Source organism: Protopterus annectens, chromosome 1.part1, assembly GCF_019279795.1.
Source record: "Protopterus annectens isolate FY-2018-M chromosome 1.part1, PAN1.0, whole genome shotgun sequence".
In the NCBI taxonomy this organism is placed as follows: Eukaryota; Metazoa; Chordata; order Ceratodontiformes; family Protopteridae; genus Protopterus; species Protopterus annectens.
In genome coordinates this window covers 1,776,085,787-1,776,112,266 of record NC_056726.1, presented here as the reverse complement: position 1 = coordinate 1,776,112,266, position 26,480 = coordinate 1,776,085,787, and the positions used below count along the sequence as shown (strand labels likewise).

The 26,480-nt window shown below is 45.4% G+C and overlaps 1 protein-coding gene across 1 annotated transcript in view; it reads left to right on the top strand.

Annotated features, from left to right (window-relative positions):
* Window positions 1–26,480, top strand: part of WASF2 (WASP family member 2) — a 739,282-nt gene that overhangs the window by 41,537 nt on the left and 671,265 nt on the right. The window contains exon 3 of the mRNA XM_044089632.1: window positions 5,609–5,762. Within this exon, the coding sequence (XP_043945567.1) occupies window positions 5,609–5,762 (154 nt within the window). The remainder of the gene's footprint in view (window positions 1–5,608; window positions 5,763–26,480) is intronic.

Genomic DNA, 26,480 nt, shown 5'->3' with positions numbered 1-26,480 from the left:
CTGATTGCTCAACAGGCTTGGAAGGCTCCTAGTTCAATAGAATAGATTCCCGGGAGATCAGATAAAATACTATCCACGTCCAAGGGTCATCAGTACTGGACGAAAAGATTTGCAATAGATGCCATGGTGGTGGCGACTGCCACTGAAAAGGAACTAGCTGAGGAAAGTTCTACTGTTCATCCTCCTGAGAGTCAAAGGTGATGGACAAATTTGGGAAGCAGATTTACACATAATTGACTTTTACTATTAGGTCCTTGAACTTTATAGCACATTTCACTAGGCTTCTGAGGGATCCGATCAAGGAGCTATCGGATACCCTAGCAGAAGCTGTAGCTGAGGGGTCCAGGAAAAAGTGGCCACCCAGTTAGTTACCTTGGGGTCTCTCTAATTCGTCCATGAGGTTCATTGCACATGCAGCCGTAGGGGTGACCAGGTCAGCCGGTTTAGGTGTTGCTGTTCAACATGCTTGGATGCTCCTGTGTAAGTGTGCAGAGCCATTCATGTCTTCCTTAGTCAATCCTCCTTTTGAGGGATCCTCTTCGTTCGGCCCCAAAGTTAAAGAAACTCTATCCAGGTGTGAGAAAGATGGAAAGACCCCATCTGCTGTGGACATGTGTATTTCTGCTCCCCAACAAAGCCTATTCCAGGAATCAGCAGTGGGGAGATGTGGTTCAAGAAGTCCCAGAGGCCTTTCCAGGACCCACATGGTGTAAACTCTCCTTGGGGCAGAGGGGAGAGTTCAAATGGAAGACACTGTCCTAGAGGCAGAGGTGGCCCACAGAACCAGGGTTCAAGGGATTCTTTCCCTGGCCCAACTCTATAGTGCTTTTGAAAGGAGGCCCAATTGCTTACCTCTGGAGGCAGTCGAGGGAAGATTTTCTTTGCACCCAATAGCCTGGCAACAAATAACCAGACACCTGGGTGCTAAGAATTATTTCCACAGGTTACCTCATCCCTTTCACTCTTTTTCCAAGAACTTGAACAAGATTCCCCAATGTTTACCCAGTCAGAGACACCAAGCAGCAAGAAGTACCACCAGACCAGATAGGATCCGATTTTACTCAAGGTTCTTTTTAGTGCAAAAAAGGCAGGACTGGGGACCGATTCTGGATCTCAACACTCTAAACAAATTTGTTCATCAATCCAAATTCTAGATGGTCACTGTTAAGTCAATACTCCCCTTTTTAGAGGAAAGCAATTAGATGTGCTCTATAGTCCTTTAAGACACGTATTGCCACAAGAAAAATGGACAAATGCTCAAGAAGGTTTCTCCGCTTCTGGTTAGGAGCGAGTCACTAGCAGGTCAGGGTGCTGCCCTTTGCTCTCACTGCAGCCCCCGGGATGTTCACCAAATGTATGGCAGCAGTAACAGCTCACTTGAGACTGCACGGATACCGAGTGTTCCCATATCTAGATGACTGGCTCATCACTGCTTCCATCAGACATCTACTGATGTAGGTGACCAAATTCACCCTGCAATTCCTGCATGTAGGCATTACGGTCAGTCTTGGTCTCAACTGACTCCCACTCAGGGTATGGAATTTCTGGGAGCTCATTTCAACACTCTTCTGTGGTCTCCCTACCTGCCCACAGATTCCAGAAAATAAAATCTCAAGTGCATTCTCTGCTGTGCTCGCAAAAGGTACCAGCCCTACTGGTGCTTCAGACATTAGGGTCTATGGCAGCGGCGATCACTCTGGTCCCACTAGTGAGATTTCACATGAGATTACTGCAATGGCTTCTGGTGAATCTGTGGTCCATTCTAACCCATCCAGTGAACCACCCCATACTTATCACCAGGCACTGCAAAAAGGACCAATCCTGGTGGATGGAATCTGAACAAATTCTTCTGGGCTGTCCCTTTGTGCCTCCTCAACCCATAGCCACAGATCACAACCCCCTAACATAGTTAAACAGAGCCAGCCAGCAAAATGGCAAGTTGCTAAGATAGAGCTTAGAGTTGCAAGCATGTATGTCAGTGCAGCACCACAGTGGGATTAGCAATGCCAATGCAGATTGGCTCTCATGACAGGGAATGGGGTAAGGTATACTCTGACCTAACCCTCTCAAGCAGTGTTTCTCAAGGGTCACGAGAAATGTGAAGGCTGCCAGCCTAGCTAGATAGAATTTTATAGATAATTCTGTCATTTGTAAATATTAATGTAAGCCACAAGCTTGTTGTCTTAAATGGTCAAAATAGTGTTACATGTGGACCTGGAAAATAATGCAGCAACTGTGCACTCTACTGACCAAGTAAAGCATGTTGTGGCTCTTTGATGTAAACACGGCTCCGGCCGGTCTAGATGAAGACATTCTTGCTATCGTTTTAAGGCCAGAATTAATGGCCAGAATTTGCATGCATAAATGTCTTTTATTGCTGTGGTTTCTGCCCAGAGGTAAAGAATGTAAATGTAGTTTCTGTTAGCCTGGGAACCCAGGGAACTGTAAAGAATGATGTACTGTGGACCAGGAATGTGATTTTAAAAACAGAGGGAATCAGAGAGCATTAAGCATTTTTGTCTTGACCATCCAGCTCAGCACTGCCTTTGCTCTGTATCTAAGTTTATCTTAGTCTTGGGTTTTCTCTTAGAAATAGCTAGAAACTAGAAAGATTAGACTGTTTTTCTGTGATGTCAGAACTGTACTACTGAATTATTTTAAGTATTGCTATGTGATCTCTGAATTCTTGACTAGCACTATGTAGTAAGAAGTATCGTCTTGTGTTTTGACTATTTGTTATTAAATATTTTTAAACCCTTTCAACTGTGGCTGTTTTGTGTAGAGATAATTTAAGCTCTAGAGTACACTGCATGTATATAGTGATCCTGTACCAAGTCGAGGTAATAAGCCTTGACTGTTTAGTCACACTTAGCCAGTTGGATAATAATATTGCACAGTAATAATTGGACACCCTTTTAAGGGCCTTTGGGTAGCTGATAATTTTTAGCTGGGTGGTGGCAGTGATTTATACCGTATTATCTGGGTAAAAGGGGCACAGCTGGAGAACCTGTGCCAGCCTTTCCCAGGAGTGTCTGTGTGGTTGTATAAACTCTTCTCAAAGTGTGTGTGTCAGCTATTTGGGCAGGGACACAAAGCACTGGTTGGACTGAGGGTGCTGGAGGTTTTAGCTTGCCAACTAGGCTGAGATCTGGACCTTATAACTGTGCCAGTGGAGAGTCTTATTGGGGACTTGGAGAGCAAGGGAGCGACCAGCCCCGGAATAACTGTGATCTCTGTTTGCTCTTAAGGGAAATTGCACTTTACTCTGTGTATTTGTTGTTCTTTACCCCTATATGAGACGCCCCTCACTGGTGTTAGTGGTGAGGATTGAGCCTCCTTGATTGCTGGTCCAGAGCACGAGCGTCACAGTGGCCTTGGATGCCTCCCAGATTGGGGGGGGGGGGATATTATCTGGGAAAGACAGTCCAATGCACTTGTTCCCCCGATAGATGCCAATCTGCATATTAGCATTCTGCAGCTGAGGACAGTGCTTCCAGCGTTGCAAGCATTTCACTCTGCCCTTCCTCAAATAACTATTTCAGTTCAATCAGACAACATGTCCGTAGCTTGGTACACCAACAAACAATGGGGAACCAAATCCTATCCCCTGTTTTGAGAATCCCACCAAGTGTGGCAATGGGCCATTGCCTTCGACCACTTTCTGATAGCAGTGCACATCTTGATGTGTTCAAACGTGATAGCAGACAAGTTAAGCAGATGCATTCTAATGCCTCATGAGTGGTCTTTCAATCCCAAGATAGCGAGGAAAATCTTTAATTGCTGGGGCAAGCCTTGCTGCAGCCTTTTTTGCTTCACCCAAAACAAGTACAGCTACTTTGCCCAGATCCCCCATCCGGGGGATTCTCTGAAAGATGCGCTTCTCCTCGATTGACCCCTGGATCTCCTATATGCTTTTCCTCTCTTCCCTCTGATCCCTCTTTTCTTCAAGAAAGTAGACAGGTTGAGAAGCAAAGTAATCCTCATTGCACACTTCTGGCCTCGACAAATTTGGTTTCCTTTGCTATGACCTCGTCTAGTTCACAGTCCATGAATTCTGGACCTAGTTCCAGACCTTCTGTCTTGCCGTCAGGGACTGGTGCATTCCAGTCTTCAAACCTCAAGTTCACTGCTTGGCTCCTCCAATTGTGTTGGTCGCCAGGCATAATGATATTCCATCCCTAGTACGAAAAATTTTGCTAGTATCCTATAAACCATCCACCAGGAATCTCTACCTCATTAAATGGAGGAGGTTTTCAGTCTGGACCTGTGATAATTGCCTTGATCCATTTTCAGCCCCAGTAGAAAGTTTTAGAATTTTTGGCCAGTCTTTTTGGTTAGGGAGCTTCCACTTCTACTATTAAGGTCATTCTAGCTGCCATCTCTAACTTTCATAATGGCTTCGGAGATCTACCGTTAATTTCACACAGACTATGTAAGGTTTTCCTCAAAGGAACTGTTCATTTAAGACCTATATTTAAAGATCTTCTACTACCATGGGACCTGACTATTGTCTTGGAGTCACTGGTATTTACTCACTTTGAATCAGCAGCAAATTGTCACTTGAAAGTTCCTCGCCTAGAAAACGCTACTACTTAATAGCTATAACCTCTGCAAGCACAGTTTCTGAATTGTAAGCATTATGTCCAAAGCCCCCGTATTTAATTTTCCATAAGGATAGAGTTATACTCAGGACCAATCCATCCTTTATTCTGAAGGTGGTCTTAAGAGTCCAATATTAATTGGGCCATAGACTTACCTGTCTTCTTTCCAGATTTTTCCAACAAAGGTGAATATCGCTTACACCTGTTAAATGTTCACATACAATTGTGTTTCTGTCTCAACAGAAGTAAAGAATTCAGGAGATCAGAGCAAGTGTTTGTTTCCTTTTCTGGTGCAACATTAGGAAAATCTGTCTCTAAGGTTACCTTATCAAAATGGTTAAGAGATTGCATTACTTTTCTTTATAACAGAAAGAATATGCAGATGAAAGGACATTCCACCAGATGTATGGTTACTTCAACTGTTTTCCATTCTAAAGCTTCCGTAAGTGAAGTGTGAGCAGTAGCAACATGGGCTACTCCGCATACCTTATTACTCATTACAGATTGGATGTGCTCTCCTGGGGAAGAGTCGCCTTTGGTTCTATAGTTCTCAGGAATAGCCTTCCATAGGGCCAACAAGGATCTGAAGTAGCTGGGGACTCTATCCTATCAGTCAAGAATAGATGAAGATCGATAACACAGGTGGAACGTTATGGTAAGACGTAACTTCTTTTTTTGAACAAAAAAAGTTTCTTCCTGAAGTAAATGAAGGCTCATGGAAAATGTGCATTAATGTCTGGCGTATAGTTTAATTCTGTTGAAACATTCATATTCAGTTTTCTTTTTTGTCTTTCCTTTCTGGACTAATGGCATACCAGTTAAGTAAGAGTGATCAGAAATGAATTAAGTGCATATATCCTTACTTCATGTTTTAGTGCTCTTACAAACTTTTGTAATTAAACTGCAACACCCCCTTTTACTAGAAGGACATGTGTTCACATGAAAAAGTAATTGCTAGTAAAGATATGCCTCTGTGTTGCACTCTTATAATTTTGGTATCTCTTCAGTTTCATTGCAAGGTATAAATACAAAAAAGGCCTTTAAAAGTGACATTACTCAGGATCAGCAACTCTTCGTACGTCAGTCGCTTTCTGCTCCCGTTCAAGATACCTACAGCATATGTGACACCCCTCCTCCACTAAACAACCTTTCGTGCTACAGGTGCAGTATAACTAATAGCAATGTTTACCTCTCGACTGCAGATGTATGTTTTTTCCAAATTTTTTTTTAGCTTAGAAAAAGGTTATTACAAGTGTTATGATGTGACTTCTGGAACTTATAGAGTGGGCCTTGGCCTTAAAAATAATGTTATTTTTCTATGTTTATACTCTGCTTGGTTGTAAGTAACAGCAACAGCTTTTAGAGGAGGAATGTTTTGTGGCCCATGTCAGAATCTTCAATCGACTACTTGCATTTTCTACAATTCATTCTTAATAGTTAGCACAATACTTTCCTAAATGATATCATAGCTGAAAACGTAATATTCATCATTCCCAGTGCTTCAGTGGCATTTTTGTGTTATCTGCCAAGGTAACCTGCTTATGAGCCAGCTTTCAAAATCTGAGAGTCCCCTCCCACTCTCTTCCTGTGACAGCTGATTTGACTGAGCATATTCTGAGAGGGAAGCCTTCAGCTTTCACAGGAAGTGAGTATTCAGACTTTTCTGCAATTTAAAAATCCTCTGACTCTTAAAGAGGGTCCAGTGCTGTTTTTTTCTGACATACTGCTCAGATGAGCCCAATTTGGGGAACTCCCTTCCTCTCATTTTCTTATTTTTTTTAATTTTCCTCTTGTTTTATGCTTATTTAAAATATTATGGTAATATTTTATTTTTGTCAGTGTTTACAATAGCTCCTTTGGGAATGTCTGCTTGCAGCAGTGTTTATTTGGCCACTGTCTTTGCAAATGCTTATTTCCTGTTTTCAAGGAAACTTTCAGTATTTCTACCAGAAGTGCAGTGTGCGTCTGCTGTTAAACATTAGGGGCTGTCTCACGCAGTCTGAAGCGCAGATTAATCACACTTGTCTTTACTGTTACTCTGCTTTAATCTTTAGACATGAAAATATTGCATTACTTGGATTTTTTAAGCATTTTGTACATTTAGTGCATGTTTGACTCTGCCCTGTGATTTTAACATTGCATTGGGATTTTACCACAAATTAAACTGTGTGTTGTGAAGATTTTACTCTTTGACAAGAAAATATAAATTAAATTGCTATTAAACAGTATTATGGTAATTTAACATGGTTAAATACTGGTTTGGTACATTGGTTGCCTCGGTGTTTGAACTTTGTGTACTGGCAATCCCTTAACTGCTGTCAGTTGTAAAAATTGTGAACACATTTCACACTGTTTTGGGTGATGATATGGCAGTTTGGCAGAGTTTAGTTTTGTGGAGACATATTTATTACTAGAAGCTTTTAAATGCTTGTTGAATACATTATCCTAAGTTGTCCGTTATTACTCTTGGTGTTTATGTTCTTCGTGTTGCACTGTTGCAATCATCACACTTGGGTTATCCCTGCCAGGGTAGCCCTTGGCCGGCCAGAATACCAGAGGCTTAGTATTTCTGCGTTGGTTGCTGTCACTTCAGGACTGACGTCAGTTCGTCAGTAGTGTAAATTAAGGGAGCTGACGCCATTACACCAGTCTTTCTTGCCGAAGAGCCCAAAGCAGAAGCAGTTTGCACGAGTACTGGTCGGCCACTACCTGAGTTTCATCTTTCGAACTGAAGCTGAAGTCTTCTAAAGCCAAGTACCCCATTGGGGATCCTTTTTTCTTGCACTAACTGATGTCAGAAAAAGTTAACAGTTGTCTCGCCTGTGGAAAGCAAATACCACACTGAGACTTTCATTCTTACTGCGTCACTTGCTTAGGCCCAGACCACGATGTCCCTCGCTGTCGCTTTTGTACTTTTAACTCCAGAACTATACGTCGTCGGGCCCTTATTGTAGCTAGACATTTTCGCTTACAGTTCTCTAATTCCGATATGGCTTAGGTAAACCATCTGACAGCAGATCTTCCGAAAAAACATGAGGATAAAGACAGACTGCACAAGTCCAAACCTACTGACAACGCTTCTGTTAAGCTAGTAGTCAGGTCTCTGGTCCTCCATGAGGCGCTTTCACAGCCCCTGATGCCCGCTTCTGTGGATTCACAGGCTGCTACCGAGACCTTTTCAGAGTCCGGTATGCCGCAAAACTCTTCAACTAAGGATCCTGCGGTTGTCTCTCCCTTGGATGGGTCTGGAGCCGCTGAGCAGGCACCGGCTTCTGAGGAAGTACTTCGCACTATTGATTCTCGACACAAACCGATGACTTCTTAGGCATCTACCGTTCTTTCAAAAACTACAGAGTTTCTAAGGCCCAGGGTACTAACCACACCCAAGAAACCGACAACCCAATCTCAGGTACTTGCTTCCTTGCCTCAGTCTCAAATGCTTAAAATGGCGGAAGACCTTATCATGCTGATCAGGGGAAGCCAAGCTACCCCTTCCCAAAAAGAGACCTGTCCCCAGTAGTTTTATCTGAGCAGGAGTCTGATGACTCTGATGCATCTGAATATGAAGACATACAACCCTTCTCGGCTTATGAAGATTCTGATGCAGAGGATTCCACTCCTTCAGCCTCTCCACCCTAGGATTTTTCCTTTGGGGAAACCCTTCATACCTTAAGGGAGCATTTCCAATGGAAATGTTAGGACTACCCTCAGTCTAAAACGAGACTCCGAGAATTCTTACATCTTCTACAGCTCAGACCCCTGGCCATTCCTCCAGTCATTGATGTTGTGAATGATGTTTTCTTGGAATCCAGTTTGACTCCTGACACCCTCCCTCCTGCACCCAGAAAACCTGACCGGTATTAGAATCCCTGACTCACACAAATTTCTTTTCAAAAATCCTACTGCTGACCCTGAGGTAATTTCTCCTAAAAGAATTAAAGCAACCTCTGCTAAGAATCCCACTCCCTCAGATAAGGATTCCCAAGCACTAGACAGATGGGGTAAAAAAAGTATACACCTCTGCTACTCTTGCTATCAGAGCACTAAATTGCCAGTTCCAGATGCTAAAATTTCAGCAACATACCGTGGAACTACTCAAATAAAAAGTGTCTTCCTTTTCTACTTGTACAGAATCTAAAGAGTTACAAGAGTTGATGCATTCTGCAAGTCAAGTGACTAAGCACACCTTACACTGTGGTTTCGATGCCCTAGAAGCTTCTTGCAGGGCAGCAGTCACCGGTTCTGTACTTAGAAGGCATGCATGGCTTAAGGAACAGCCCTTGCCAGACCATGTTGAATCTAAATTATTGGATGCACCCATGCACAAAGACAACTTATTTAGCTCCAAGGCAGAGGAGGTCTTAAAAAAGATGGAAGAAAAAGCTAAATCTATGCAGACAGTTAAGGATTTCCTACATGTCCAGCCACCCAGATTCAGCAGGCATCGCCCCTCCAAGCACTGATCCTTTCTTGCTCCCACCAGGTCAGTTCAGCCCAGACCCCGGGGAAGCAGACCCCCCCCCCCCCTCCCAGACAGCAGCCACAGGGAATGCAGAGATCTAAACAGTGGAATTCCTCCACTTCAAAACCAGGGAGTTCTAAGCCACCCTGTCATGGTAAGAACTCACAATGACTCTCCCCCTCCTCCCTCTGCCCATCTGCATTTAGCCCTGCGGTAAAAACTCTCCTTTCACACAAGCACTTGGGCCACCATTACCAACGACCGCTGGGTCATCAACGTTGTGTTCCAAGGATACAAATTTTCTTTCCACACCCTTCCAACCCCAAAAGGGTTCCCAGATCTACCTCTAAACCAGTGGGCAGAGGCAAAAAAGCAAGTCCTTTCTTTGCTCTCTGAGGGCAATAGAGCACGTTCCTGCAGATCAGACAGGCCAAGGTTTCTACTCGGTACCCAGAAAAGAGGGCACCTGGTGCCCCATCCTCTATCTATCCATTCTAAACACTTTTCTGGTGATACCAAAATTCAAAATGCTCACCCTTCAGCAACTGCTACCCATCCTCTCCAAGGATGCTTGGCTAGCCACCCTAGACCTAAGAGGTCTACCTCCACATTCCTATCAGGGAATCATGCAGGAAATATCTAAATTTCAGGGCAGGATCTCTGCAGTTTCAGTTCTCTGCACTTCCCTTTGGCTTATCTACTGCTCCCAGAGTTTTCACGAAATGTCTGACTCCTGCCATTGCCTTTTGCAGACAAAGGAATATCCAAATTTACCCATACTTAGACTGCCTAATTCAGGCAGACAGTCAGGAAAAGCTGTTCAAGCACCTGGCCTTTATAAAGTCCCTACTGACCTCCCTAGGGTACACTGTCAACGTGAAGAAATCCAAACTAGTACCCACCCAAAGGATTATATTCCTGGGAGCAAGTCTGGACACTGCCTCCCAGATGGCATTCCTTACACCAGAAAAGCAAACTTAACTGATGGCCTACTTCACTCAACTAGCCACCAGACTCTAATTATCTGCAAGGAAAATCCTGCAAGCTCTGTGGTTCATGGCATCTTGCATTCTATTCATTCCATCTGCCAGACTGCATATGAGGAAACTTCAGTGGTACCTAAAAAGCCTTTGGTGTCAATGCTCTCAAGACCTGGAAACCCTTATATCAATGATACCTTGCCTAAGGAAAGATTTTCTTTGGTGGGCAGCAGCATGCTCCCACCACAAGGGACTACCTTTCTCACCCCCCCCCCCGCTGGCCAGACCCTCACCACAGATGCATCAGACTATGCCTGGGGTACACACCTGGATGGCAGGTGCATACCAGGGCCAATGGAACCCACAGCAAATCCATCTGTACATCAACCAAAAAGAGATGTTAGCTGTCCAGCACGCATTGACACATTCAGGGCCCTTCTCTCCCCAGGGGCACTCAAAACAGACACCACTGTGATGTGGTATATCAACAAGCAGGAAGTGACTCACTCTACCCTCTATGCAGGCTGGCCATGACCCTTTGGCACACAGCCTCTGCCATGCAACTCAACCTGTTAGCACAATTCCTGCCAGGTTCTCTAAACTCTCTGGTGGGCCACTTAAGCAGAAATCTTCTGGACCCGCACGAGTGGCAGCTAGACAAAAGTACCTTCACCCTAATAACTCAGAAATGGGGCACCCCGAAAGTCGACCTCTTTGCCTCCCACACCAACCATCAGCTCAGCAAGTTCTGCACTATGGAGCATCACTGCATGGCTTGGAAAGTGGATGCCCTATCCTTCCCCTGGGTCAACCTATCGGTCTATTCATTTCCTCCACTACCTCTCATCACCAGGGTACTGCTCAAAATAAGGGAAGAAAAACCTAGGACGATTCCTATTGCTCCAGACTGGCTTCACCAGTACTGGTACCCACTGCTGCACAGCCTGGCTACACTGCCACCATGTCATCTCCCTCAGACCCCAACCCTCCTGACACAGAGGGAAGGAGAATTCATGCATCCCCAATTGCAGACCCTCAGTTTGTCAGCCTGGCTTATTCCCTGACCACTGATCAATCTGCAGTAAACAGGTTCTAGATGTTATACGTGAGGCCAGACGCCCTAGCACTAGAAAGTCTTATGCTGACAAATGGAAAAGGTTCTGCACCTGGATTCAGGCAAAGGGAGCTGATACGGCACAGCCCTCCCTACCTCTCATCCTGGAATTACCTAGCTGACCTGCTACACAGTGGTCTCTCTTTTTCCTCTATTAAAACGTATGCCTCCACTATCTCTGCTCATTTCCACACTGAACAGCCTCTTTTCTCACACCCTCTGATCAAATAAATTCCTAAGAGGGGCTAGCAATTTGAGGGCACCCAGAAGAACACCTACCCCAGCTTGGGACCTTAACTTTGTGTTGGAAAAGCTCATCCTGCCCCCCTTTGAAGCAGCATCTTCAGCAGAGTTAAAATTTCTTTCCTGGAAGACGGCTTTTCTTCTGGCCATAACTTCAGCCAGAAGAGTCTCCGAGCTACAAGCACTCATGGCTGTGGAGCCCTTCATCATCTTCCATGCTGACAGGGTTTCCTTCAGGACTAACCCATCCTTCATGCCCAAAGTGGTGTCCAGTGTATCTCTCAACCAATCCATTCATTTGCTCACCTTTTTCCTAACCCACAAAACAAGGGGGACAGGATCCTGCACTCTCTAGATGTGCACAGACAGCTCAGATTATATGTAGACAGGACTAAATCATTCAGAAAGTCTGATCAATTACTGGTTAGCTTTTCTGCTGTGGCAGAGGGCAAAGCCATCTCCATACAAAACAATTTCCAAATGGATAGCACACTGCATCCATTTCTGTTACAAGCAACATGGAAAACCTCCCCCTAAGGGAGTCGGGACTCACTTCACCAGAGCAGCCTCCACCTCTGCAGCTTTCCTCAGAGGAGTCCCCATCAGGGACATCCTGGAGGCTGCCACCTGGACATCTGTTCACACTTTCCCCAAGCATTACCACTTGCCTATCTTCTCCAAATCCAGGTCAGCCTTTGCCATTGCAGTATTGCAGTGCATCCTAGCCAGCCCCTAGTCTCCTTGACTGCCACCACCCTTGTCCTCAGCTTTGGGAATCAACCCAAATGTGATGACTGCAACAGTGAAACACGAAGAACATAGTACAGTTGTGTAAACTTAGCATAAATGTAGATGTTCGAGTGTATTCACTGTTGCAGTCCTGGTTTCCCTCCCTCCATCCCCCTCTTCTTTCTGTCTCTCTATCCTTACAAGGAACATTTTGATATTTGCTTTCTAATGGTCGGGTTCTTCCACCATCACCTGGCTCCTACTTGGGGGCTCCTGACAGGGCAAGAAAAACTGATATAATGGCGTCAACTGCCTTACTTTTAATACTACTGACAACCTGACGTCAATCCTGAAGTGATACCAACTGGCACAGAAATACTAAGCCTCTGAAATGTGATGACTGCAACAGTGATTATGTTGGTGCCAGTGCTTGGCCCACAGATCACTTACCTTTTGCCCCATCTCCCTCTTGCATAGCTTTACCAGCCACTATGGAAGGAGTTTTGCTACATCCTCCAAGGCTGTTCCAGTACCTGGTGCAGGTATGCGAAAATCAAAGCCTTTAGGTGCAGGAGTAGTCCAGGGTAAAAGATCTGTTGCCAGACATGATGCTTTATCCCCTGATACTTTATGTAGTAATGAATTTTAAAAGAAAAAAATAGAAACTTCATCATGCAGCTGATGATCTGATTGTAGTTGTTTATAAGGCCAGTGTGGTTTTCTTGGCTAAGAATGATGTTCTTCATGTTTCACTGTTGCAGTCATTACATTTGGGTTATCTGCTTGCCAGGTAGCCCTCAGTCGGCCTGATTAACAAAGTCTTGGGTCCTGCGTCAGTTACTGTCCCTTCTTCCATGACGTCAGGTCGTCAGGGGTATAAAACATGCAGCCGACACCATTACCTTAGTCTTTCTTGCCATGCGGTGCCTGAAGCAGAAGCAGTTTGCAAGTGCCGGTCGGACGACTCCTGAAATTTTCATTTTCGAGTTTCAGAACCGAAGTCTTCAACTAAAGCTAAGTACCCCGTTGGGGAAACTTTTTCTTGCTCCTTACTGATGTCAGTAAAAGTTAATAATTGCATTACTTGTGGAAAGCAAATAACTCTCAAAGATTTTCATTCGTACTGTATTCCTTGCCTAGGCCCTGACCACGACGTACCTTGCTGTCGGTTTTGTGCTTTATTTAATCAGCGCACTATCTGTCGTCAGTATATTTTCGCCTCTAAATATTTTGGTCATCGGTTTAATTATCCAGAAATGTCATCGGTTAGCCATCCTACTACCGGGATTCCGAAAAAACGCAAAGATAAAGACAGACAGGCCACTGAGGCCCAAAACCGCCGCCGACGCTTATCCTAAGCCAGTCGCCAGTTCGCCGGTACTCTGAGGTGCTTTCGTAGCCCTTGATACCCACTACTTCTGATTCGCAGGCCTCTACTGAGACCCATTCAGAGTCCAGTATGCCGCGAGATGCTTCAACTATGGAACTCGCGGATGTCTCTACCTTGGATGTGTCCGGAGCCGCTGTGCAGGCACTGGCTTCTGAGGGTGTATTCAGACCTACGGACTTGCATATTAAACTGACACCTCCTTCTTCACTTAGGCCTAAATCTCGATCCATGCCTAAAAAACAAATGCCCAGGCCACATGCTCAGGCCTCTATGCCTAAAAAACAAATGATAATAATAGCTGAAGATCTAATAACTGTAATCGGGGGTAGTCAACCCCCCGCCCCCCCTTCTAAGAGGCCTAGGTCTGAAGTTGATTATGAATCTTCTGATCAGGATTCTGTTTTTTCTGATTCTTCTGATGATCTGGATTTGACCTTATCTACTTGTGAAGATTCTGATGCAGAAGACTGCATTCCCTCTGCTTCCCCTCCTGAGGATTTTTCTTTTGGGAAAACCTTACATACTCTAAGGAAGCATTTCCACTGGGAAAGCCAGGATTTTTCTGATTCAAAAAAGAGACTTGGGGATTTCCTTCTCCTACTGCAGCATAGGCCTTTAAGTATTCCTCCTGTACTAGACATTGTTGATGATGCTTTTTCGGAATCTAGTTTGGCCCCTGATTCCCTGCCTCCTGCTCCCAGAAAACCTGACAGGTACTTACAGGGTCCCAGAGTCCCACAAGTTCCTTTTCAAAAGTCCTATTGCAGATCCAGAGATTATTTCACAGGAGCCCAAGGGCATTAAGGCTTCTACTGCTAAAAATCCTACCCCTTCTGATAGAGACTCCAGGGCGCTGGATAGATGGGGTAAGAAGGTTTACGCTTCTGCAACCTTGGCTATTAGGTCTTTAAACTGCCAGATCTGAACTTCATTTTATCTGCAACCTGTGGGTATTCGGATCCGAGCCGGCAACTTTTTTTCTAGCATCTGCTCCAAGTCCTCCCCCTACCCATAATGCACTACCATCTCCTACCTTCCCTCAGATCTCATTTGCCACGCCATAGTGAGCATCGTGGTCTCCTTCGCTCTGAGCTCAGGGATAGCAAGTTTAAAAATTCTTTGTCTTTAGTGTGTCTGTGTTAGTTATTTCCCATTCCTCCACCACTAGTATATCGCTTGTTTGTCGGTTAGTTCAAAAAAAAAAAAAAGGTTTGTTATAAAACTCTGTAGAGTAGTTGTTAAGTCTGCCCTTCTCCTACGTGTGTTCGTGTGTGGCAATCTTTGTAGGTAGTGGTGTTTGGTGCAGTACCATGGCTGATCATCCAAAATCAGTGTTTAAAGAAATGCAGTGTGTGTGTGGCCATAAGCTCTCACCGGCTGATGGTCACACTCTGTGTGTAATTTGTTTGGGAGTGTCCCATTTGTCGACTCAGTGTGCAATCTGCACTGGGTTCAACCCTAGAGCCCTCAGGGATCGGAAGGCCAGATTGGTAGCCAAAGGCCTTCTCCCTACATCCATGCTGGAGTCTGCCACGACCTCGGTACCCATTTACTCCCACCCTGATAGGGACTCAAACTCCTGTTTCTTCTGGTGCTGGGTCAGACAAGGAAAAAGCTATAGTGAGTGTAGCAGACAAGGACAGAGAAAGGCACAAGGAGGACAGGGACAAGAAAAGGGATAGACCTCGCAAGAGATCCCTGGACAGGGAGCACTTCCTTAGTCCCCCTACTAAGTCCATGAGGCCAGTTTCTCCACAGCTCTGGCTTCCTCGTTTTTTACTGGAGCTACTGGAATCTTCGGATCCGTGGCCTTCATTCAGACCCCAATACAGATGGGAGTCTTGCCAGGCTCTTCTCCCTCCGGAGGGGGGACCTCCATGCCTTTTTTCCACCCCATCTCTCCTTCCTCGATCCATACGTCTGCTTTGAGGTTCTTGGATCCGCGATATTTTGGAACTTGGTAGCTCTGCGCCGACTGTTCCCCCAACTTTGACTCCTGCTGTTACCTAGAGCTCCTCTGATCCAACTAGTTCAGAGCCGAGTGACTCTCGGAGCCGCGGACAGGGAGTCGGACCAGAGGGAATGGATTTTTCGGCTCCGCCTCTTTTGGATCTGACATTTCCTCAGACCTCAGGCTACCCTTGCTTCGGCTCCAGTCTCTGCTATGGATCCAGGGAGGGCTTCTCCTTGCTGGGTGCCAAGGAGGTACGCTCTCCTTCGGCCTTCGAAGTGGTGGAGAGGGTTTTCTCCGAGAGATTGAGATTCCAGCCCATCTCCTCGGATTCCACCCAGACCTCTCTGGATTTGGCGATGACAGCCCATGCCAGAGGAGCCCCAGGTTATTTCCCCTGAGGAACCCCCTGCAGCTCACGAGTCCTCTTCAGAGAGTCCCACTGAGGAGGGCCACCGTAAGTGCAAGTGCAAAAGGAGGCACTTGGACTCCCCTGAGTAGTCCCCCACTACGGACACTGACTTGGAGGAAGGCGAAGGTTCCCCCAAGTCACCTCCCAACGACGTCTCCTTAGGAGACATCATGGAGATCCTCCGCCAGAGGGGAGGTTGATCAGCCCCAAAACCATCTGTGGATGAGTCAGTGTTCCTGGAGGCCTTTGGCACGGGCCCATCTACTTACTGGGCGTCTCCGCCAGTGGACCCCTTGGTGGACCTTACCACGTGGGCATGGAAGGTGCCTGACACCATAGAGCCCGTCCCGAAATGCCCCGACAAGATTTTATCTCCTCCTACTGACAGACAACCTCGGTCAAAAGGAGCCCCAGTTGACGCTATGTTGGTCGCAGCGACCACCAAGAAGGAACTAGTTCATCAGTCCACCCTCCAGACAAGGAGTCCAGGTCGGTGGATAGGTTCGGGAAGCGCGTTTATTCCTCAGCGACCTTTTCAATCCATGCGCTGAACTATTTGGCACTTGTGATCCGGCTTTAGCGAGACCTTGCGTCGGAATTTGCTGAGTCGCCCCCAGAGTCCTTATCGCCACAGGACAAACAGCTGTTCCCTGCGGAAATGTTAACTCTGAAGTCAGTTTTGAACACATCTATGCGGCTCCTTTCCCATGCCACGGAAGGAGCAGCTAGGGGCGCCGGGACAGGCGTAACGCCTGGCTCAGGTTGTGTCAGTTCGCGGACCCTTTCAAGGCGTCGTTTATTAATGCTCCTTACGACAGTTCTTTCCTTTTCGGGAAGACAGTACGTGACACACTTGTCTAGAGCAAAAAAGACAGGAAGACTGTCTGCCATCTGGATCCGCTTCTCTAACCCTCAGTGGTCCTTCTCTAAGAATCAAAGAGGGCAAAAGAAGATGTGATTCTGAAAATGTCAGTTTTCCCGGGATTCTCAGGACAACTATATTCCCCTAGAGGCAGAGTGGGACAGGATCGACGCCGACTCAGAGGTAGAGGGGGTCCCAGGAATTTTGGGTCTAGGGAACCTTTTTCTGATAGACCCGCTCAGCAGCCCTGAGGGGTTGCCTGGCTGTCCTCTTCTGGAGGCAGTCAGGGGGAGATTGTCCTTATGGCATGGGAGTCCATAACAACAGATCTCTGGGTGTTACAGATTATATCTAGAAGTTACACTATCCCATTTGTTGCCCCTCCAAATGTTCCAAAACACCTCCCGGATTTTCCACCCGCTCACAGGGAGGCCGCAGCTCTAGAGGTTTCAAAGCTGCTTCTCAAACGAGCCATCAAACAGGTTCCCCCCAGACCAGTCCGGATCAGGCATTTACTCAAGGTTCTTTTTAGTGCCAAAAAAGATGGGGGGGACCTCAGGCCCATTCTAGACCTGTCAACTTTGAACCTGTCTGTTGCCAAACAGAAGTTCTGGATGGTCACCCTACAGCCCATTCTACCTTATCTCCGAGAGTGCGACTGGATGTGCTCGTTATACCTCTAGGATGCTTACTACCACATCAAGATCCACAGAAGCTCCAGGAGGTTTCAGCGCTTCTGGCTGGGAGCCAGTCACTTTCAATTCAGAGCCCTACCCTTCAGTCTCACCACAGCCCCCAGGGTGTTCACCAAGGTAATGGCAGTTGTAGCAGCTCACCTGAGGCTTCAGGGTATTCAAGTATTTCCTTACCTGGACAACTGGCTCTTCGCTGCACCCAACAAGCGTCTGCTTTGTCTGGCCCGAGACTACTTTATTTGGTTGGCAGATCTGTTTGGGATTACAGTCAATGTTCAAAAATCCCAGTTGCAACCAGTACAAGTTTTAGACTTCATCAGGCACGGCTAAACACATTGCAGATGAAAGTATTTTTAACTCCAGACAGGATCTTACACCTCAGGTGCCACATAGCTCAAATAGCGAACTTCAAGTCTCCAAAGGCGAGCAAGGTTCTTCAGGCACTGGGCTCCATGTCTGCCTCTGTCGATTCTCCTTTATGCGCGCCTTCATATGCAGATTCATCAAAGGACTCTGGCTGTTCAGTGGTCTTGGCTAGACCTGCCCATGGAATTTCTGATCAGGATCAGTCACGTCTGCAGGACGTCCCTTCTTTGGTGGTTAAATTCACCGGAGGCTATAGAAGGACGTCCCTTTGCATCATCTCCAGTCCAAGCCACAGTGACCACGGATGCCTCCCAACTCGGGTCGGGGGGGGGGGCGGCACTGTTCGGGAAGGACAGTCCAAGGCACGTGGTCCCAGACAGAGACCAAGTTGCATATAAATGTTCTAGAGATGAGGGCAGTGCTTTTAGTGTTGGAAGCCTTTCACACTGTCCTCCCTCTCGGACTGATTGCAATTCAGTCAGACAACATGTCTGTTGTCTGGTATATCAACAAGCAGGGGGGAGCCAGATCCTACCCCCTGTGTCGCGAGGCCATGAGAGTGTAGGAGTGGGTGATTTCCACTGGCCGGTTTCTGATGGCAACGCACATCCCAGGGCACTGCAGCATTTTAGTGGACAGATTGAGTCGGGCTATTCTGATGCCATACGAGTGGTCTCTGAAACAGTCCATAGCGGAGGAGATATTCCTTGCATGGTGGCAGTCTTGCTGCGATCTCTTCGCATCTCCTTCCAACGCAAAGTGCAGCAAGTTCTTCGCTCTGATTCCCTCACCAGGGGATGCCCCCAGAGATGCTTTAGTCCATGCTTGGCCCCTCGGGCTTCTGTATGCTTACCCACCATTGCCACTCATTCCGAAGTTTCTTCAGAAAGCTTGCCGACTGCGGTGCAAAGTTATCCTCATTGTCCCGTTCTGGCCTCACCAGGTTTGGTTCCCATTCCTTTGTTCTCATCTCTTAGCTCCTCCGTGGGTTCTGGATCCCTGCCCGGATCTAATCTCCCATCCTTCGGGTGTTCGCCAGCCCGACCTGGGCAGCCTCAGGCTGACAGCTTGGTTGCTGCAGTTCCGTTGATTACCAGGACTCCCGGTTTTTCATCCCCTGTAAAATCCATACTGGTGGCTTCTCTTAAAGATTCCACTAGAAAACTTTATCGCAGTAAATGGAACTGTGTTTTTCCATTTGTCTTCTCAGAGAAATCTAGATCCCTTTACAGCCCCTGTTCCAGTGGTGTTGGATTTCTTGTCTGGTATTTTTCAGCAAGGGGCTAGCTCCTCCACAGTGAAAATACAATTAGCAGCCATTTCTAATTTTCATGTTGGTGAAGATAACATCGCCTTATCCTCTTCTAGGCTGTGTAAGGCTTTTCTTAAAGGCACTTTTCTTTTGCGCCTTCCTGTCAAGGATTCAGTGCCCCCTTGGGACCTTACCTTTGTCCTACAGGCATTGGTGGCTCCCCCATTCGAACCTGCAGCATCGGTGGACTTAAAATTTTTATCCTGGAAGACGGTCTTCCGAGTCGCCATTACATCAGCTAGTACGGTTTCTGAGCTTCAAGCTCTTGTCTGCCGTGCCTCCTTATTTGGTCTTCCATAAGGATAGGGTCTCTCTCCGTACTAATCCTTCTTTCTTAACTAACATGGCATCTGAAGCAAACCTTAAACCAGCCCATTAATCTGCCTGTTTTTCTTTCCTAATTTCCAAAACAAGGGTGAATACAAACTTCATTTGTTAGATGTTTATAGACAACTTCACTTCTATCTTCATAGAACAAAATCATTCCGCAAGTCAGACCAGTTGTTAGTTTCCTTTTCCAAATCCTTTTTGGGAAAAGCTATTTCTAAGGTTTCTTTGGCTAGATGGATCACTCTTTGCATTTCGCATGTCTACAGAGCAAAAGGTTCATCTCCTCCTGGTATTGTTAAAGCTCACTGTACCAGGTCCATGGCGACTTCTACTGCCTTTTGGTCGGGTTCCTTTGGACGACATTTGTGCAGCAGCAACCAGGGCCAATTCACATACCTTCATTTCCCATTACAAGTTAGACCTGATTTCTAGAGGTAGAGCATCATTTGGCTCTGCGGTACTCAGGAATAACCTTCCATAAGGGCCTACCAGGATTGGAGTAAATGGGGACCCTGTCCCACAGGTTGCAGATAAAATTAAGTTAACTACTTCAGATAAAGAAGTTATGTACTCACCAAACGTTTCATCTGAGTAGTTATACTTCATTTTTCTGCAACCTTCCTTCCTTCCCTCCCTCCGTCCCCTGGACCTTGTCATGCCCATGTACAGGTTTGGTTCATTGGGCTGAGTTGCTAATGTATTTAGTTGCAGCAAACTTGATTTGAGAGAAGGTAGGAGATGGTAGTGCATCATAGGTAGGGGGAGGATCTTGGAGCAGATGCTAGAAAAAAAGTTGCCGGTTCGGATCCAATATGGATTCGAATACCCACAGACTGCAGAAAAATGAAGTATAACTACTCGGATGGAACGTTATGGTGAATACATAACTTCTTTTTTCATATGTTAAAGTATCAGCAACATGTTATTGGACTACTTAAACATAAAATTATGTTGATTCCTGAATGTGTGGAAAATAAAGAATTGTAGGACTTAATGCATTCTGCTGAACAAGTTGGGAAACATACTTTCCAGTGTGGTTTTGATTCATTAGAGGCCTCTTGCAGGGCGGCTGTTACTGGGTCTGTGCTCAGAATGCATGCTTGGCTTAAGGAGCAATCTTTGCCTGATCATGTTAAAGCTGAATTGTTGGATGCTCCTTTAAATCAGGACCGCCTGTTTGGCAACAAGGCTGAGGAAGTTCTTAAAAAGATGGAAGATGAAGCTAAATTTATGCAAACTGTTAAAGATTTTTTACAAGTTCAGCCTCCTAGATTTAGTAGGCACTGGCCCTCTAAGAATTGGTCCTTTCCAGCCCCATCCAGGTCTTCTCAAGCAAACCCAGACACAGCAAAAACCCCAGGTTTCAGTCCCAGGATACACACAGAGCTAAGCAGTAGGGGGCCTCCACTTCCAAATCTGGGAATAATAAGACACCCCCCCTATGGTAAACTGTCTCAATGACTTCCTTTTAAAATTTCCAAGCACTTAACTGACTGCCCCTTTGGGGGGAAAATTGCTCTTCATGCAAAGAATTGGGAACTCATTACCCAGGACAAATGGGTTTTAAGTAGTGTCCCAGGGATAAAGATTTCACTTCCACACATTGCCCAACACCAAGTGGGTGGTGGGACCTACCCCCAAATCAGTGGGCATAGGCCCAAAAACAAGTACTTTCTCTTGTAAGCATGGGAGCTATTCAACTGGTACCAGAAGAGGAAAAGGGACAAGGTTTCTACTTGAGAGTTTTCCTGGTACCCAGAAAAGACAATTCATGACGTCCAATTCTGGACCTGTCTACTCTAAAACACCTTTTTGGAGATTGCAAAATTCAAGATGCTGACTCTTCACCAATTACTTTCTATGCTAGGCAAAGATGCCTGGTTGGCAACACTAGATTTAAAAGAAGTGTGCCTGCACATCCCAATCAGGGAATCTTGCAGAAGATACCTACGCGTCAAAGCAGGCTACACTCACTTTCAGTTCTCTGCACTGCCCTTTGGCTTATCTACTGTGCCCAGGGTATTCACAAAGTGCCTAGCTCCAGTTATTGCATTTTGCAGGCAAAGAAATATTCAAATATACCCATACCTGGACGATTGTCTAATTCAGGCAGAAAGCCAGGACATACTGAATCATCTGGCCTTTGTAAAAAAGGTTCTAACTTGTCTGGGGTACACCATAAACGAAAAGAAATCACACCTGGTACCCTGTCAACAAATTATATTCCTGGGAGCAAACTTGAATACAACTTCCCAGATGGCTTACCTCACGCCAGAGAAACAAATTCATTTGACAACCTACTTCAAACAAGTGGCAACAAAAACCCTGCTATCTGCTAGACAAATACTGCAATCCTTGAGGTTCATGGCCTTTTGCATTCTTCTAATTCCATATGCAAGACTGCATATGAGGAAACTACTGTGGTATCTAAAAAGCTTATGGTGGCAACATTCTCAAGACCTAGAAACAATGATTCCTATTATACCTTGCCTACAGTTCCTTTGGTGGGCAGAGGCCTGCCACCAAAACAAGGGACTACCTTTCACACCACCCAAACCCTAACAGACACATCAGACTATGCATGGGGGGGAGCTCACCTGGCAGGGAGTGCATTCAGGGCAAATTGAACCCAAGTCAAATGCACCTGCATATCAATCAAAAAGAAATGTTAGCTGTACAGAATGCTCTGACAGCCTTCCAGGACCACATTCTTCAAGGACAACTAATGGTAAAGACGGACAACACCACTGTTATGTGGTACATAAGCAGGGGGCTACACATTCTTATCCCCTCTGCAGACTAGCCATGGCATTGTGGAACACAGCCTTGAGCTACCAAGTGCACCTACAAGCTGAATTCCTGCCAGGAAAATTAAATGCACTGGCAGACGGACTAAACAGAAACCTCATGGACCCACACGAGTGGAAACTGGAACCAAGGATTTTCAACATGTTAACAAGCAAATGGGGGAGCCCAGATATAGACCTGTTTGCCTCTCCCCAGAACTACCAGTTGGACAAATTTTGCACAAGAACTCCCCACAAACAAGCCTGGAAAGTGGATGCTCTGTCCTTCATATGGAAAAAACTATCTTGTCAATGCCTTCCCCCCTCTGCTCTCCAAAGTACTACTAAAAATCAAACAGGACAAAACAAGGATGATTTTGATTGCTCCAGACTGGCCGCACCAACACTGGTACCCCCTTCTGCACAGTGTGTCACGGTGATCTCCATGGCACCTGCTTCAGACTCCTTCCCTGCTGTCTCAGCAGTAGAACCAGATTCTGCACCCTCGGCTAATAACACTGAAACTTGCAGCCTAGCTAATTACTTAATCTCTCCTTTACCATCCCTCAGCAAACCTGTGATGGATATCATTTTAGGGGCAAGGAGGCCTAGTACTAGAAAATTGTATGCTGAAAAATGGAAAAGATTCTGTGCCTGGAACCAATCTCAAGGAATGAGCACAGCAGCACCCAATTTACCTCAGATTTTACAATACTTAACTGAGATGCTTCACTAGGGCCTGTCTTTTTCCTCCATTAAAATCCATGCCTCAGCCATTTCAGCTCATTGTAGCACAGAACGTCCCCTCTTCTCTCATCCACTGCTCAAGCAGTTCCTCAGAGGAGCCAAAAATTTGAAACCACCCAGGAGAGCTCCAACCCCAGCCTGGGACTTTAACTTTGTCTTGGAGAAACTCGCTTTACCTCCTTTTGAGCCAGTTGTTACTGCAGACTTAAAATTTTTCTTGGAAAACAGCTTTCCTTTTAGCAATCACTTCAGCTAGAAGGGTATCTGAGTTACAGGCCCTTATGGCAATGGAGCCTTTCATCATCTTTCATGCAGACAGGGTGTCCCTCAGAACCAGTCCATCCTTCATGCCCAAGGTGGTATCTAGTGTGGCTCTTAATCAGTCCATTCATTTGCCAACCTTCTTTCCCAATCCACAGAATTAAGGGGAATGGATACTGCATTCCTTAGATGTGCACAGCCAACTTAGATTCTACTTGAGCAGGAGTAAACCTCAAAGGAAATCTGAACTGCTGGTGGCATTTGCTGCAGGGGCAGAGGGGAAGGCTATTTCAAAGCAAACCATTTCTAAATGGATAAGCCATTACATTCATTTCTGCTAGAAGCACCACGGAAAACCTATCCCCCAGGGATCAGACCTCACGCTACCAGGGCTGCAGCTACCTCTACAGGGGTCATCCTAGAAGCTGCTACCTGGAGTTCTGTACATACTTTCACCAAGCATTATCATTTGCCAATTTTCTCTAAATCCGGAGCTGGCTTTGCCACTGCAGTCTTTCAGGGCCTTATAGCTGGCCCTAATGCTATTAAAATTCCTCCTCCCAACGATAGCTTTGTGAATCTACCCAAATGTAATGACTGCAGCAATGAAACATGAAGAACATAGTACAGTTGTGTACACTTACCATAAATATAGATGTTAGAGTGTATTCACTGTTGCAGTCCTGGTTACCATCCCTACAGCCCCTTAACTTCTTTTGGCTATACCTCTACTTTCCTTTTACTATGCTTAAAAGCCTTTGTGCTGTATTTGCTTTTTTGTTGGAGGTATATCTTTGTACTTTTATATTTAATTGCTTCCCATTAGGGGGCACCTGACATCTGGGGCAAGAAAAACTGATGTAATTGTGTCGGCTGCATGTTTTATACCCCTGACATCGTGGAAAAAGGGACAGCAACCGACGCAGGACCAAAGACTTGTTAATCAAGCCGACTGAGGGCTACCTGCAAGCAGATAACCCAAATGAAATGACTGCAACAGTGAATGCACTCGAACATCTACATTTATGGTAAGTGTACACAACTGTACTTTCTCCAGACTGGTAATTCTGGTGGTTGTATTACCATACATGCCTCTGGTGCTAGTGTGGCTAGAGACCTTTCTGTTGTTTCAGAGAATGATTAGGAATCTGAGGACAATGGTGATTTCCTAGTTGACAGTCCACTCACTCTGATCCTTTGCGAGGGGAACATGAGCTTAAGTCCAAGCAAGTGTTCACTTTTCCTCAGATTGCTAGATCTGGAGCAGTACAGAGCTACCCCAGAATTAGGAGAAGTCACTGAAAAGGTTTGGCGAAAATATCAGGTCTCTTTGTATATATCGGGTCTGTCATTTGACTGCTGACCTAGCTGCAGTCTCTCCAGTGGTCTGCTCAAATATGACTTCATCTAATCCAGCACCCCATAATGGAGGGAAAATGGTTAGATAATCAGGGCAGAAGGATGTCTTTCTAGTAATCTGTCCTTTAACTAGTTATATTATGAAGACTATGTGGAAATTTATTTTACAGTGTCTCTACAGTTTAATTTTGTTATATTCTTACCTGCTGTACAAAAGTCTTGCATGAATGAAATTATTTCTAAGGTTTCTAATAATTTCCAGGTTTGAAATGTGCTTTGCGAGTTGTGCTTGAATGTGCACATATATTCTCGAAATGCTACTGCAGTGTCTTTTGTATTAAGATGTTATACTTGTTTATGTAATAAGAACTTCTATGATTTAAAAGCCAAAATTGTGAATGTACCTTTAAGTTCTGAATTGGTGTTTGGGCCCACTGGTACAGAATCTCATACAATGGAATGATAGGATGTTTTGTATCCAAGTTCTGCCTAAACAATAAATCTCTTTTCAAGGGACAGAAAAAAAAATCCCCAACCAAACAAAAAGTTAGGGATCCATAAGGTAATGGCAGGATGATAATTCTTTAAAACAAAACAAGAGGGCTCTATTCCAAAACAGAATCAGTCCCCTACTGTGCTGCGTTACGGTGCACTCCCTTCCTTCCTTTCTTCCTCCCCAGTCTGTCCCGCCCCTACTTCCCCTTTCTGAATCCTGCAGCCTGACAGCAAGTGGTCTCAGACAAATGGGTTCCAAGAATAATTCGAAGAGGATACACTTGGCAGTGGGTATAAAATCCTACTCTCTCCAGGGGAATTCCACCAGAACAGACAGCTTTTTTTACCCTCAAGTGTTCCATCATATGTTACAAATGGGGGTCATAGAACCAGCTCCTACAATACGCAAAGGCAGCAATGTATTGTACTTCAGGACCTTTCATACCAAAAAGGAGCAGTTCTAGATTTGTCCTTTCCAAACACCTTTGTAAAAGTTACGAAATTCACAATTATTACCTTTAGTCTGTTCAAGCGTTGCTTCCAGACCACTGTTTCATACTGACTCTAGATCTAAAGCATGCTTGTCATTTTTAAGATAATGTATATCTGGCTTACATGATCAGTTTTCTGCATTACCCTTTGGGCTATCTACTATACCTTGAGTGGTTAAAAAATGCCTGGACTTATGATTTCGTGCAGATTCTGTATCTAGGTGCTTGGAATCATTAGACAAGGTTGCATCCATACTTTCCCACCTGAGTTCCAAATTGAACCTTCAAAAGTCATTCATGCTCTCTCATCAAATTGTTTTCTTGGATGTTTGCTAGAAATAGAAAAAAATATGGCTTTCCTGCCACAAAACACAGTACTGACTTATCAGGACATTTTTTTTGGATTTCTCTTGTCTAGATGTAGGCTCCGTAATTGTTCCTTAAAATTGTAGACATCATGGCATCAGTAATCCTGATAATACCACAAGCCAAGACTACACATGAGAAAAATTCAGTGCTCCTTGGAAGAATTGTTGGACCCAGCACCTTCACTGGATTTTCAGATGTTCGTGTTACCCTGCTGCAGTCATCACACTTGGGTTATCCTGTCGTCAGGGGGTCCCGCAGTCGACCGGAATTCCAAAGTCTTGGTCCAGCGTCGGTTGCTGTCACTTCTTCCCTGACGTCAGTGCGCCAGGGGTATATATAATGCATCCGATGCCATTTTCTTCAGTCTTTCTTGCCGCGCGGTGCCCGAAGCAGAAACAGTTTGCAAGTGCCGGTCGGCCGACTCCTGAGATTTTTGAAGTCTAATTTCAGATCCGAAGTCTTCAGTAAAGCTAAGTACCCCGTTGGGGAAACTTTTCTTGCCTCAGACCGATGTCAGAAAAAGTT